The 16,005-nt window shown below is 36.4% G+C and overlaps 3 protein-coding genes and 1 long non-coding RNA gene across 4 annotated transcripts; 2 read left to right on the top strand and 2 right to left on the bottom strand.

Moving 5' to 3' along the window:
- Positions 1–639: 639 nt before the first annotated feature.
- On the top strand, positions 640–2,698 carry LOC106319163 (pentatricopeptide repeat-containing protein At1g63400-like). Its single transcript, XM_013757414.1, is given in 3 exon segments — positions 640–1,082; positions 1,085–2,269; positions 2,272–2,698. Coding segments are annotated over 3 exon segments (1,494 nt in total). The 5' UTR covers positions 640–860; the 3' UTR covers positions 2,359–2,698.
- Positions 2,699–4,689: 1,991 nt separating this feature from the next.
- LOC106319165 lies at positions 4,690–5,947 on the bottom strand. The gene is made up of 3 exons (XR_001265433.1): positions 5,646–5,947; positions 5,237–5,346; positions 4,690–4,795 (listed from the first exon to the last, which is right to left on the bottom strand). It is a non-coding gene; the product is annotated as an uncharacterized LOC106319165 (long non-coding RNA).
- Positions 5,948–7,168: 1,221 nt separating this feature from the next.
- LOC106319162 (pentatricopeptide repeat-containing protein At1g64100-like) lies at positions 7,169–10,105 on the top strand. The gene is made up of 2 exons (XM_013757413.1): positions 7,169–9,231; positions 9,331–10,105. The coding sequence occupies exons 1-2, from the start codon at positions 7,209–7,211 to the stop codon at positions 9,351–9,353; spliced, it is 2,046 nt and encodes a 681-aa protein (XP_013612867.1). The 5' UTR covers positions 7,169–7,208; the 3' UTR covers positions 9,354–10,105.
- A 394-nt stretch (positions 10,106–10,499) lies between these two features.
- On the bottom strand, positions 10,500–13,665 carry LOC106318647 (UDP-N-acetylmuramoyl-L-alanyl-D-glutamate--2,6-diaminopimelate ligase). Its single transcript, XM_013756717.1, has 5 exons — positions 11,737–13,665; positions 11,515–11,631; positions 11,247–11,422; positions 10,929–11,074; positions 10,500–10,792 (listed from the first exon to the last, which is right to left on the bottom strand). Exons 1-5 carry the CDS (start codon positions 13,580–13,582, stop codon positions 10,774–10,776), a joined length of 2,304 nt encoding a protein of 767 aa, XP_013612171.1. The 5' UTR covers positions 13,583–13,665; the 3' UTR covers positions 10,500–10,773.
- Positions 13,666–16,005: the final 2,340 nt, after the last annotated feature.

The following is a 16,005-nucleotide window of genomic DNA, read 5'->3' as shown; positions in this document are numbered from 1 at the left end:
TTAGTTCTGTTTATTTGACTTGTTCATGAAACATGAGATCGAACCAGTTCTAATGGATCAAATGTCATTTCTATATTACTGGATCAATTTCAATACAAATGGGCAACAAATTTCCAACTGAAACTGCAGATTGAATTGTAACCAAGTTGATACCTAATATGGTAGACTGGAACCAACGCCTTGTGCACTTTTGATTTTGTTTCTCACAGTGTAGAGCCGTTAAACAAATTGTGCACTCTATAAAATGTGATTTAAGAAGGCTTAGTGAATCATCCTTTATTGTTCATAAGGAAACAGGGTCCTGAGTGTTTATTTTGGTTAGGTATTCCTAATTAGTATGGAGATGCTTAATTCCTTCTCATAGCAGTGTGGTATATCCAACTCATTGTTTTGTGTTCATATTCAAATTAATTTTGAGTCAAATGTTTAGTTACTTGAGAGTTGAGTGAAATTGGGGATGATATTGATGGCCAAGGTTCTCCCAAAGTAAATAACTTTGTTTATATTTCAAGTTAGCTTATAACATCAATAAAAATGTCATTAACTGGTTCCTCTAATATAATTATTGGACACACCTGACTGTTGTTAAACCGGTTTGTTGATAAATTTTATAATCATATAATATTTTTTGAAGTGGATATCCGTAAATGATTGTTTGGCTTGATTTTTAAAAGTAGAACTAGAACTAAACAAGCAAGCTTAGTAGTTAGAAATAAATACTGAACCGGAATTCTACCGGTTTCAATAGCTCGGTTTATCAATTTCTCTCGGCTCTGGGTTGATTATTCGTGTAGGGTTTGGTTTAGCAATTTGCAGATTGACAAGGGAACTCAATCAGCTGGAGCCAAATCAAGAAGACGATGAGATCGATTTTGATCGCAATTGCACTGGCACCAAAGCGATTTGTTCATCAAAATCTCCAGGGAACCGGTAGTCCTCTAAGTTCTCTTTCTTCACTCTGTTGCTGGGGACGAGCTTTTTCTGGTCGCAGTGATGATGATTACAGAGAGAAGCTGAGAAATGGTTTTCTAGAAGATACTAAGATAGAAGATGCGGTTGGTTTGTTCAGTGAGATGGTGAAGTCGAGAAGATGGAGATGCTGGGGATTACACTTGACCTCTATACATACAGTATTTTGATTAACTGTTTCTGCAAATCCTCTCAACTCCCTCTGGCTTTAGCTATGGCTGGTAAGATGATGAAACTTGGGTATGATCCCAATGTTGTCACGCTTTCTTCCCTACTCAATGGATACTGCCGCTGTAACAGAATCTCCGAGGCAGTAGCTTTGGTTGATCAAATGGTGGAAACGGGTTATCAACCTAATACCATCACCTTCAACCTGCTAATCCACGGGCTCTTTCTCCACAACAAAGCTTCTGAAGCGGTGGCTTTAGTTGAACTTGACCGGATGGTTGAGAAAGGATGTCAACCAAATCTGGTTACTTATGGTGTTTTAGCAAATGGGTTATGTAAGAGAGGTAATATTGACTTGGCTTTAGATCTGCTCAAGAAGATGGACAAGGTGAACATAGAGGCAAATGTTGTGATCTACTCTACAGTCATTGATGGTTTTTGCAAATACAAACACGTCGATGATGCACTCGACCTCTTCAGTGAAATGGAGAACAAATGGATTCGAGGGAATGTTTTTACTTACAACTCCCTCATTAGCTGTCTCTGTAGTTACGGAAGATGGAGCGATGCATATCGACTACTCAAAGAGATGATTGAGAGAAAGATAAACCCAAATGTTTTTACTTTCAGCGCGTTGATAGATTCGTTTGCAAAAGAGGGGAACCTTTTAGAGGCTGAAAGTTTGTACAAGGAGATGATCCAAAGGTCTATAGCTCTTGATATTTTCACATATAATTCATTGATCTATGGGTTTTGCATGCACGATCGGATAGACGAGGCTAAGCAGATGTTTGATTTGATGATTAGCGAGGATTGTTACCCAGATGTAGTTACTTATAATACTCTTATTAATGGATTCTGCAAGTCTAAAAGAGTGGAAGACGCGTGGGAATTATTCTGTAGCGTCGACCTTAAAGGAGTGAAGCCTGATGTCAGAACATACACTATAATGTTCTCAGGATTCGGTGTGAAACGCTTAAAGCAGGAAGCTGTTGCCTTGTTTAGGAAGATGAAGGAAGACGGGCCTCTCCCAGATGACCGTACCTATAATGCGCTAATCAGGGCACATATGTGGGATGGTGACAAAGCAGCATCAGCAGAACTCATCAAAGAAATGACGAGTTTCGGTTTTCTGCAGAGGCTTCGTCGACCTTTGGCTTGGTCACTAATATGTTACATGATGGGAGATTGGACAAAAGCTTCCTCGACATGCTTTCTTAACCACTGAGAGAAGAATTGCGAGGCTAATTAATTTGACTGCTTCTATTCTTGTGAGCAACATCTCGGTTGCTGCTATGAAATTCCACTTGTTGATGCAAGATCAGTGCTCAAATGAAGTAAGATAAGCTCTTATGATTTTTTTTATAGATTCCAAAGGATGTTGTTTTGAGTTTTTGTGTGTTTCATCATTTTTCTTTGTAACTTGGTTGATTTGACGTAACATGGAAAATATTGCGGATAAAAATATGATGAGCTCTGAGCCAATAGGGTCAAGCAGGAGGGAAATAGGATTCCCAACTGTTATTCTGAATATTCAGGTTTAGGTGGTTTTTAACATCAAAGTGGGAGTTTGGGGATAGTAGTTGGCTATAGCCAATAATCACCCATACAAAGATGCTCATATGTATCACCAATTTTCTCAAGAATAATCAAAATACTCAAAAAACTCTCGTAATTATTTTCTTGTTCCTGTTGTAGCCTAAGAAATCAGATGAAAGCTTATTTTCTCTTTGTAAAATCGGTTTAAGGAGTAGAACCGATTTGAGACTTGATGACATAGTTTAATTTTTATCATTTTGATCCGATCTGAAAATGGTTAACTACTTTTATAGGATAACTAGGTTTATTAACGCGGATTATGCTGCATAAAATTTGCTCAATAATTTAATTTTTATTTGTGTATATTTAAAACAATTAATTCAGAATTAATAAATCAGAAAATATCTAAAACAATAAAGCAGATGGAGATAGGTTGAAATTTTTTGCTGGTATATATTGTTGCTTCTTAAATTTGACATTAGTCTTCTATACAATATGTGTTTTTGTTAGCTTCTGAGTGGATTAATGTATAATATTTTGTTCTAAATGTAGAGGTGAATGATAATTTTATGTATTGTTTAGAAAATTAGTTATAGCAAAAATCAACACGATAATGAAACATATTTTCCGCTCTCTTTTTATATATGTTTGGATTAGTGCTTGTTATCAAGTTAATTCATTTTTACATTTGAAATTGTCTAAAATTTTTGTTTAGTCATTTCATATGAAGAAATATATAAAAGTTACATGTGAGATATTTCAAGATTAAAACATCTTTTGTATTTTTCTCTCTCTATTTGTATGAATATGCTTTTGTATTTAGATTTTTGTGGTATATTTTTGTATAGTTTGTTTTCGCAGTAACAATTGAATGGACCTTTAAAATCAAAATTTTTCTATTTTGAAATTTAAATAACTAAACACCAGTTTTAAAAAAAAAATGATAATAGAAATATGTTTGCAAGTTTGGCCATAACATGTATGAATGTTTAGTCAGAGAAAACATGTATGAATGTAGTTTGAGTAAATATGTATCCAATGTTTTCAGAGAAAATATGTATCCAATGTTTTCATATTAATATTTTGGTAGAGCATTTGCATTTAGAATATATAAAACAATTCAAATAATTTAATATACTTCATTTATTTTATTTGATAATATCACAAAATTATATTTATATCCAAAAATAAATTTATATTTTCAAAAAGATTTAAAATAAAAGTGTTTTAAAAATATTTCACATTTTAAATAGAATTAAAGATAATTCATTATTGTTAATTAAAAAAATTAATATATGTATATATTAGAAATATAATATATCTATATTATGAAATAAACAAATTATATATTATATATTAATTTTATACGTAATTTTATATATTAATCATCAACTACTCCACCAATCATTATTAATTGCATGTATAAGAACATACAACTTTTCTAGTGTACTGCTATTGCTTTGTCACCAAATCAACTCTACTAATCATAGCCATTATCTTGGTCAAATAAATCAATTTTATTTACCAAATTTCTTATACAATTATATTTGAATTGATCACATGTGAAAACAGAAATATGAGATCACAAACTTATAAAATAAGAATCTAAATCATGTAGAGAATAAACCATTATGTGGAAGTATTAAAGCAAAAAGAATGATAAAGGAAAGCACTCTTTTTAATCATTCCCATAACAATTTTAAGAAAAAAATAAAGAAAAAGAAATCAGCCATCTGTACTTATGCTACAAACTTCAACTTCTTAGTCACCGTTCTCATCATGAATTTGATTATACACAATAAAACGAAATATAAAAAGATCAACTACAAACAAACTCAAATAACAACCAATCATTAGAAGCCGGAAGAAGAAATAACAAATTATAATTTCGTGATTGTTGGCACTGGTGAAGCAAACTAAGAAATACATATCTTATCTTATCAATGTTATTGTAATCTAATAACAGTTTATAAGCAAAAATCCCCAAGAAAGAAAAACATGCGTTAAGTTCAACACTTCAAAATGCTTCTCTTGCCGTTCATTTCTTGCAGTGCTTTATCTTTTTAACCACCCTTAATATCTGTACTCCTTGTAAGCTTTTCTTCTTTCTCTTCTTTTTCTACATATATATCAATGTAGAAGGTGAAACTTATGAAACTGATCATTTTGCAGCATAACCTGAGTAGTATGCATCTATCATGGTAGCGTAGCCATCTTAGGAAAATAATGGTTTTGAAACTACGAAACATGCAAAAAACTTGCTAACAGATGGCTTGAAACAACATAGTTCTTATCAACAATCGCTTGTTTCAAGTACCGCTTAATTTGTGTGAAAATAGTTTCGTCTATTATTTGGAATATGAGAGTTATACCATTAGCAAGATACATATAAATCTTTTTTTTTGCTAAAGATTTAAGATACATATTAATCTTGCTATTCATATCCTTTATGGGAGCTTGTAACAATAATAACCATAGAAAGACAAACAACTTATCAGAAACTATACCTACAGTATAAGTGTTAGAGTTCCGCTACTTAGGCAAATTACAAACTACGAACCTTATCATCTGGTAGAGAAAATTCCTTTATGATCAAGTAAACCTTCTTCTCCCAAACCATTTAGATTGGGGAAGCTTTGTAACAGAAAAGAAAACTTCTTTTGCTTCAACCTGCAAATGAAGCAATATGAGAAACCATGTAAAACGTTTAATTCACTAATGTACATACAAATGTCGCTAAAATTGTTTTGTTTGATAAGCATATATCAGATTTTCAAATGAATAAAACCGGAATCCATGTAACCATAAAACAACCTTGGTGAATGACTTCCCTTTGTTAATCAAATAAAGAAGTTTTGTGATGAACTACCAAATTTTCATTTGGAAACATCTGGTAAGATGCCATATAAAGAAAGGAAGAATAACAAAAAAAAATAAAGAAGACGTAATACATAGGATTTCGTGTTTACCTGCGAGCACCTTCTAGGATTTAGTTTCCACCCGCAGCGATAAAGGCTGGCTTCAAGTCGCCACGTTCATCTTCCCCGTTTTTGGCTGTGAAGATATCATGTCGTTAGAATCTGTAGTATATAGACAGTAGCATAAGCCTACTGATCCCAGTGGAGACAATCAAGTAAGACCATTGGAAAATACGGAGTTAGTTATTTAAACGCATACTGCTAAAAACAGTTAATTAGCAATGAAGTGAATCATAAAATATCTTCCAAATCTTCTGCACCGGCGATACTGTTTCTCATTCAATGAGATGTTATTTAACCTATCCATAGAAACAAAAACAACGTGAGGCACATAATCATATCAACCCATCAGTTTAAAAAACATTTAAAGAGCTTAGAAGACAACAAAACGTTAAAACAAGCACTGGAATCTTCTTTTCTTCAGTGTAGAAAGTGAATACTCAAAGCCACAGTTAGCTGGAGGGAAAATAAATAAGACAAAATAACATATATACCCCATTGAGAAAAGCAAAAAAGATTCATGGCACATATACGCGTCAACATACTAGGCAATGAAACGGATTTCTCCGCTTGTGACTCAGTAGAGTCCTCGATAGGTTCCAAAATGACAATTTTTTTCTTCTTCTTATTGGTTGGGTCAAATGGTGCAAGCTAAGGATGTGCAAACAATTAAAACCACAGAATCAGACAAACACATTTAGAAAGACCAAATTTTAACTTGAGCGCTATCATAATATGAAAGGATCTCTTACATAACAATTACTTCTTACTCATCCTTCACCTCCTTCATCTCATTATTTTCATCAGCCATTATTGCTACATAGAATTTTAGAAAGGAAATAAACATCAGAAACAAAAAAAAAAAAAAACTGAACTTTTTCAATCTCTTTTCTCAATTCCATCAAAGAGGGAATGATACCGTCTCTGATTGTAAATAAAATCTCACCGATTGAGAGACAATGAAGAAGACGAAGATGGAGGAGTAGAAGCGAGGCTTTATGAATTAGGCTATTTAGGATTTATGGGTTGAACTGAATTAGTAAGAGGTACGGTAGGAGGTGAATTAAGAATGGAGTAAGAACATAGGTAAATGATCGAGAGTGGCTTGTGATTAATTCAGAGAAGAAACGGTGATTTGTAGGGAGTGGAAGCGCAGCGTTGGAGGTTGGAGAGGTGCGGTTTAGATGGGCCAGTGAGGAATTTTATGAGCCCATAGGAACTGCATGTTTGTAGTCTGGTCGGCAAAAGCTTATATGACTTGGCACAAAAATGCTGTCTGATTGTTTAAATTTATTAAGTGACGTGGACAGCTTTTAGAGTGGAGTCGTGGTAGTATTGTAAGATGTTTTTTCTTGCTACATTGGAATGGAACATAGGCTAAAATAGGAGTGTGATTACTGATTAGTTTAGTTATCGTTAAGTGCCCAAAAAAAGAAAGAAATTAATTCAAATTGAACCGGTTATTGTAAATCAAATGGAACCGGTTTACAATACGCTTAACACTCGTTATTTTCTCCGTCGAGAGAGTTTTCTTAGAGATCGGCGAAGAACGAAATGTTGGCTAGGGTTTGCAGATTCGAGTCTTCGTCTTCTGTGCCTGCGGCTAGATTGTTCTGTACGAGATCGATTCGTCATACTCTGGCCAAGAAAAGCAGTGGCAAAGCAGGAGGTTTTGGAGGAGAGAGGTTGAAGCTGCAAAGTGGGTTTCATGAAATCAAAGGGTTAGATGATGCGATTGATTTGTTCAAGGACATGGTACGGTCTCGTCCCCTCCCTTGTGTGATTGATTTCTGTAAATTGCTGGGAGTTGTGGTGAGGATGGAAAGGCCCGATGTCGTGATATCTCTCCATAGGAAGATGGAAATGCGGCGGATTCCGTGTAATATATACAGCTTCACCATTCTGATAAAGTGTTTCTGCAGCTGCTCTAAGCTGCCCTTTGCTCTGTCTACGTTTGGTAAGATCACCAAGCTTGGTTTTCATCCCAGTCTCGTTACCTTCAGCACCCTGCTCCATGGTTTTTGTGTGGAAGACAGGGTTTCTGAAGCCTTGGGTTTTTTTCGTCAAATTTGTAAACCAAATGTCATAGCATTTACCACGCTGATGAACGGTCTTTGCCGCGAGGGTCGAGTTGTCGAAGCTGTAGCTCTGCTTGATCGGATGGTGGAAGATGGTCTCCAGCCTAACCAGATTACTTATGGAACAATTGTTGATGGGATGTGTAAGATGGGAGACACTGTGTCTGCGTTGAATCTGCTGAGGAAGATGGAGGAGGTGAGCCGCATCAAACCCAATGTTGTAATCTATAGTGCCATCATTGATGGCCTTTGGAAAGACGGACGTCATACCGATGCTCAAAATCTTTTCATTGAAATGCAAGAGAAAGGAATCTCTCCCAATTTGTTTACCTACAACTGCATGATCAACGGTTTTTGTAGCTCTGGTAGATGGAGCGAAGCCCAGCGGTTGTTGCGAGAAATGTTTGAAAGGAAGATCAGCCCTGATGTTGTAACTTTCAGTGTATTGATCAATGCATTGGTCAAGGAAGGCAAGTTCTTTGAGGCTGAAGAATTATACAATGAGATGCTTCCAAGGGGTATAATCCCTAATACAATCACATATAATTCAATGATCGATGGCTTTTCCAAACAGAATCGTCTTGATGCTGCGGAACGCATGTTTTATTTGATGGCTACCAAGGGCTGCTCTCCGGACGTAATCACTTTCAGTATCCTCATAGACGGATATTGTGGGGCTAAGAGGGTAGATGATGGAATGAAACTTCTCCATGAGATGTCTAGAAGAGGATTAGTTGCTAACACAATTACTTACACCACTCTTATTCACGGGTTCTGTCAGTTGGGCAATCTTAATGCTGCTCTAGACCTTTTACAGGAGATGATTTCTAGTGGTGTGTGCCCTAATGTCGTCACTTGTAACACTTTGCTGGACGGTCTCTGCAATAATGGGAAACTAAAAGATGCATTGGAAATGTTTAAGGTTATGCAGAAGAGTAAGATGGATCTTGATGCTAGTCACCCCTTCAATGATGTGGAACCTGATGTTCAAACTTACAATATATTGATCTGCGGCTTGATCAATGAAGGGAAGTTTTCAGAGGCCGAGGAATTATACGAGGAGATGCCCCACAGAGGTTTAGTCCCTGATACTATCACCTATAACTCAGTGATCGATGGATTATGCAAGCAGAGCCGCCTAGATGAGGCTACACAAATGTTTGATTCAATGGGTAGTAAAGGCTTCTCTCCCGACGTAGTGACCTTTACTACCCTCATTAATGGCTACTGTAAGGTAGGAAGGGTTGGTGATGGGCTGGAGGTTTTCTGCGAGATGGGTCGAAGAGGAATAGTTGCTAATGCAATTACTTACAGAACCTTGATTCATGGGTTTTGTCAAGTGGGTAATATTAATGGAGCTCTGGACATTTTCCAGGAGATGATTTCAAGTGGTGTGTATCCTGATACCATTACTATTCGCAACATGCTGACTGGTTTATGGAGTAAAGAGGAACTAAAAAGGGCAGTGGCAATGCTTGAGGATCTGCTGATGAGTGTGGGTATGTCAATTCAACACATTTTGTTTTCAAATTTCTTTACTTACCTTTAGGTTTTTGGAGAAAAGCTTGCTTAAATGCTTTGGTGTGTTTGTTTTGCAGGATATCAGTTGGAGGATGAATGAAAGACATTTTTCATGAATCTCAATTGGTTTCGCCTCCGATTTAACCATTGGACCTAAGCTTGGTTAGTCGGTTATGTCCGGTTCTGGTCCAACTTCTCCTTTTACTGACGGAGGCACTTACTTTGAAGTCTCTGATCCACCAAAGCTATTGAGCCGTGATAGACTGCGTTGCTCCAAGACTGATACAACTCCCAAGGAGCAGAAGATTGCGGTTTCATCTGATCTTGATGCCGATCATGTCATTAGATGCGTTGATCAGAAGCTTAAGAAAAACGTTCCCTGAGGCATCTACATCGTCTAACCAAGAAGCAGCTCAACAGTCCTCTCTCGGGTCCTATAAAGAATTCGATTTTGGCACGGATGAGAAACATTTGACAGTTGATGATGAACATAGAGCTTACCAAGAAGAGCAACGATTGGTCCGTCCTTGTGATGCAGTCAGGTACCCTTATAGCTCACCCCACCTGATATAGAATTTGAGTTTAGTACTCAATTTGGACACAATCCACCACACAAAGATCTTGTTCAAGATTCAAGAACGAAAAGTCAGATAGAGATTTTATTACCCTTTTGAACACAAGTATGATGTTTTTATATAGATTCTTTTTGGTAATTATGTTCAGGATCTTGGGATTATTTCTTGTCTATCTTTTTTGTTTTTTGTAATAAATATTTGCCAGTTGTTATATATGGCTTTATCTTTCTATAGTTTTTCTGTAACTTGCGCATATATATCAGTTTTTAGTTCTGTTTATTTGGATTGCTCAGGAAGAAATGAGATCGAGCCAGTCCAAATCGGTTCAAATGCCATTTCTTACTAGATCAATATCGATAGTAAGAGTCGACAAATTTCCAACTAATTATAGTTCCTTACATTAGGGAACTGCAGATTGAATTGTAACCAAGTTGATACTGATATGGATTATGGACCATATGGTTGTGTATTTTTGATATGTTTATCGAGTGTCGTTAACCAAACTGTGACTTTCTAAAATGTGATTAAGAAGGCTTATGAACCCCTTTAGGAAATATGGTTTTCTTTTGCTTAGGCCTTGCTAATTAGTATGGAGTCGCTTAATTCTTTCACATTGCAGTGTGGTAATGTCCAACTCATTTGTATGGATTTTGTTTTATGTTCTCATCCAATTTAATTTCGAGCCAATGAAGGTTTATTATAAAAAAACACCTGCCCTCTCTTAAACCATCAACGCATAGACAAACGCAACAACCACTAACAAAAATTTGTACACATCTTCTTCCACCTTTAAAATCTCTCATCTCCCCTGCACTTATCTGATGACTCACAAGGGTTGTTAGACACCTCCAAGTCTCTCGTATAGAAATCATGAGGTCTCTGCAAATCTATCTTGGCGGTGGAAGTAAATCTGATTCATGGTTTAATGATCTCACCATAGAGATATTAATGACTCTCTGGTAACCTGCAAAAGCAGAGCAATACGAGGAAAGAACATTTAGTGTGATCAGAGGAAGCATCTTGACATGTTTCAGTAACTCTCACAGATCAGAATCTCTGTTTAATCATTTGGCAAAATAAGCTGTTTCTCTTCTACTTACCTCCATGGGAACTCGCTTGTGTCTATTCCAGCTTGATGTAGCTCATCAACGTATTGTAATGCTTCCCGACATTCCTCTCGATCATCATAGAACTCTTTCTTATCGCCTTCTAGCTGATACGCTTCATGGCCTTTCCCTGCTACCACCTGCAAAGAAAGCAAATCAGTGTCAAGAAAAGCTATAGATCCAAGAACACCATTCCATAATATAACTTAGAAGCTGAGATTACTTTAAAGAATTTCAATCCAGCAACCTTAATAACACACCAGGGAAAGAAAAAAGAAAGTGTACAGAGAATGGGTTTATTTGAATACTTACAACCATGTCACCCTCTTCACCCATTGCAACAGCACAACGCACAGCTACACGTCTAACATCGTGAAGGAAGAGTCTATGCCCATTTGCCAAAGGAGGATAATAATCATGTTCACCGTGTTTCAAATACTCTTGCATCGTCCATCCAATCCCAGCCAACATGTCATCCAATATGTCCACTAAAACCACATTTAAATATGTTTCCTACCTGTTAATAGACATCTGGACACACTCAAGGCTTATAGATTCGTCCTAACTCAGAGTTACTTACATGGATCTTCATTCCCTGGATTATCAGATGTCAACATCGTCACATCACTCTTTTCAGTAGCAATTTTCGTCATAACCGGTCTTTTCCCTCTCTCAGTCTCACCCGCGCAACCAATAACTATAACAACAACAAAAACCACCTCAAATAATCAGATGACCACACGTACAAAGACCACAGAAACGGGTATGTATTCATTAAATGGATGGAGGAAAAGTTCTATACCAGTAATGATTCTTCTTGGTTTAAGCTCTCGAACTGAATCAAGCAGCCTTGACAAACCATCAGGTGTGTTCGCATGATCCACAATAACACCAAAAGCTTGTTCCTCATCAATCAACTCACACCTCCCCGGGACTGCATCGACTTCCTCAACACCTCTAACAATATCCTCAAGAGGAGCTCCAACAGCAATCCCGACAGCAACAGCAGCAAGAATGTTATAAATATTATGCCGTCCTAACAAACCAGACGAAATCTCCAAAATCCCTTGAGGGGTATTAACCAAAACCTGTGTCTCAAACAAAGACAGCTCAAACTTCAACGGGTGAACATCAGCTTTGGTGTTCTCCATTGCAAATGTCACAACCGGAACATCAGCGTTCCCTTGCTGGACGAAAAACGCTGCGTTTGGATCGTCAATGTTAACCACTTTCCTGTGCCTTTCCGGGTCAACCATTCTTGCAAACAACTTGGCTTCAGCATCTCTATACTCTTCGTCAGTACCGCGGAAGCCGCTCTCCTCTCTAGCCAAGTTTGTGAAAACAGCAATGTCGAAATCAACTTCATCACATTTCCCAGAAGCAAGCTCCTGAGGAGAAGCTTCCATAACAAGAGCTTCGGTTCCATTATGCAACATCTTCGCCATCATACTCTGAACCAAAACAGCATCAGGACTCGTCGTCGTCGGAGAATCCAACTTGTTATCTCCATGGACATAACAAGAAACAGTGCTGAACATTCCTGTTCGCACACCCATAGCCTCATAGAGGCTTTTGATCAAATACGTGGTGGTCGTCTTCCCGTTAGTCCCTGTGACTCCAATCACCGCCATGTTCTTCGACGGATGCCTGTAAAAGGAAGAAGCTAAAGCTGCTAAGACTGCTTCAGTGTCTTCAACGATGACAAGTGCTCTACAGCCTAACGTATCTTCAATGTCGATCTCCTTGCTAGCTACAACCGCCACTGCTCCTCTCTTGTCAGCTTCGCTCAAGACGGAGTCTCCATCGTTCTCGCAGCACACGAAGAGATCTCCGGCGCTTACGCCTCGAGAATCGTGCTGGATTCCGGTGATCTCGACGTCCAAGTCGCCGTAAACTGAGATCGGCACCACTTTGCTCTCGTCTAAGAGCTCAGCTAAGCTCAATCTGAACTTAGGTTCCACGATTCTGGCTTTGGATCCACCGAAATCATCCAAATCGAACTCGAATTGATGATCGGATCTAGTCTTGTTGATCCTAGGGTTTCCTTCCTCGTCGACCCAATCATCTTCGTCGGAGACTTCGGTTAACCCCGTTAGTTTATCGATCTCGTCTAAATCTACAACCTCTTCTTCGTCGAGCTCATCAACAACGTCGGTGACGTCATCTTCTTCCTCCTCGTTGATCTTCTTATCCGACGCCGTTTTGGGAGGATTAGGTTGGAGCAATCCTTTCTTGACGAACTCGCTTCGTTTCATGGAGATAGCTCTATCGATATCCGAGAACAGATCGCCTCCTGATTCCACGTCATCACGTCCCGTCTCTGGCGCGTCTTCCACGTCAGCGATGGCTGAGAGGTACGTGTTTCGATTCTTCTCGAAGTCTTCTTCCTCTAGCTTCCGCGCGCGAGCGGCTTGGCGCTGTATCTGCTGAAACTTCGAGACTCCGTGCATTGAGTCCTCCGGGGCTTCGGGCGGGTCGTCATCTGCTGGGTTCGGGTAAGAAGAGTTACGACGAGCAGGTCCCGCCGAAAGCTGAAGGTTGCGGGAATTTCGGGAGGATGGTAAGTAAACCGGTTTGTAGGAGAAGGAAGAGGTGGTTCCAGCTAGAGAGAGGAAGACTGGGTGAGGAGAGAGGAAAGTGAGCGCCATTGGAGAGACTGAGGGAGAGTGATGAAAGGTTTTTCGAGGGGATAAGAGTTTTTTGTTGCGAAACGGTGCGCGTGGGATCAGAGACGCCGATGATACGGTGCGTTTCCAGTGTTAGTGATACAAGGTGGGTTCGAATACAGTTTAAACAGGCCGTATTAATGATAGAGCCCACCAAAATAGCCCACTTAAAAAGGTAACATATAATAGGTTGATTTAATTCCTATATCTGTGTTCCAAAAAAAAAAATTCCTCTATCTGTTTTTAGTCATCTTTGGATTTATTGAAAAATTAAAACATGAGTTAGAATATAAAATTATCAAAGGTCGAAATCTATAGAAAGACAAAGCCAGCAAGAATATTCCAGAGAGTAAAACCTGAACAAAAGAACCATAAACTACTAACTAGGATGAATTAGCAACAAATGATGTCAGTTGAAAGACTTCAGCCACTTAGCATTACTAAAACCAGAGATTAAAGATCATTAAGTTTCTTAATGTATTGTTTACAATTTACCGAAGCCACAAGAACACTTATCCGCCTAATCTATTCGGAAATTGCTCTGGTCCAAGATTGGGTTTCAGAATCCGCATGCATGAACTAACCTTACTAGAATAGTACACCCAACAGAAACAACTCAAACCTAAAGCAGAGCACCACAACCAAACATAGACACCAACCAAATGAAACCATTGGATATATAGAATAAAACGACATGCCCAAGTAGAGAGGAAACTCCAGAAGGACGCAGAAGAAACCCCGTTGCTGCACAGACGCTTGAGCACAAGCAGAAAAACTAGCCAGAGCACCTCTGATGTAAAAAGATTACTTTGTTTTTTATAATATAAAGGAGTTGAATTTTATTTTAACTATATTCTATTTTAGAGTAAAAATTAGAATAATGAATAAAAGATAAATTTATTATTCTATTTTTGAAATAATCAAACTTTTTTACTTCATTATATAATGAAAAATGGAATAGGATTGGAGATAATTTCACTTCAAATTCCATTTTGGAGTAGAAGCTAAATTAGGGTTAGAGATACTCTTAGTGCAGCATTAAACCACATGACATAAAACCACATAGAAGAAACACAGAGATCTACGCCTTCAAACTAGACATCCTCTACGGTTGCAACCGGGAAGCAAACGCCATCACCCTTGTACAACTTATGATGCGCCGATATAAACACTCCAGCTCCGAAACCAGAAATCACCTTGGCCAAATAGCTCACTATCGATCGGTCTTACTGCACATATATATATATATATATATATATACACGGAAACAAATTAAGCATAAACAAATCTCTCACTACTTTGGTGACAAAGCATTGGACACGGGAAAATAGGGACATGTGGTTCTTTTCTTCCATGCACTCTTTTTTTTTTTCGGTCGAACTCCTGATTTTTATATCTTATATATTAGAATAGAAGTCATAACTTCTTTCATGTGTGATTTTTTTTTTAATTTGGACTATCACTTTGAAATCTTATTAAATGTATTTTATTAAGACTAATAATACATAGAATTTTTAAAATACTTTAATCATAATATCTTTTGATATCTTTTCATTTTAAATATAAATATATTTATTTTAAAATTCTAACCAATCTGTTTTAAAAGATTTTTACAAGATCTTCATTTTCGAAAATTATATTTAAATATTTTCACTAATTTTGAAATTATTTTGAAATATTATTATACATTAATAAATTCAGTAATCGTTTATAAAATAAAAAATAAAAAATTCTGTAATATTTTATATATTATATAATCATAATCAATCATATCAAAAGAAAATTATTATATTGAGCTAAATATAATAAAATTGTATTAAATTTATAAATTTTATTTTCGTAAGTATAAAATATTTATGTTCAAAAATAAAATCTAATACGTTGGTAAGATGGGTTAACAATAGCAAACTATATAATACATGTATAAAAATTAACATGTATTTCTTTAAAGCTTATAATATAAAGTCTTTGTAACTACTTTAATCATAATATATTTTCATTTTAAATATAATATATATTATTATTAAATTCTAATAAATCTGTGTAAAAATATTTTAACAATAATTTAATGTATTTTAAGCTATCGTTTATAAAATGAAAAATAAATAAATTATATCATATTTTATCTACTTTATTGTCATGTTAAAATACAATTATTATACTTAAATAAATATGATAAAAGTAAATTTAACTGATAAATTTATAAATTTTATTTTCATAAATATAAATCATTTATTTTAAAAATATAATATATGATAGAACGGCTTAAATTAGCAAACCATATAATACATATCTAAAAATTAACATATCTTAGACTTTTGTATATACAATAATCTATTATCTAAAATGAATAAGCATAAAAAATATTAGTAAAAATAAATACAGCTTTGAAACACGGGTCATAA

The sequence above is a fragment of the Brassica oleracea genome, chromosome C9, assembly GCF_000695525.1.
Source record: "Brassica oleracea var. oleracea cultivar TO1000 chromosome C9, BOL, whole genome shotgun sequence".
Lineage (NCBI taxonomy): Eukaryota > Viridiplantae > Streptophyta > Magnoliopsida > Brassicales > Brassicaceae > Brassica > Brassica oleracea.
This window is presented reverse-complemented; position numbering and strand designations above follow the sequence as displayed.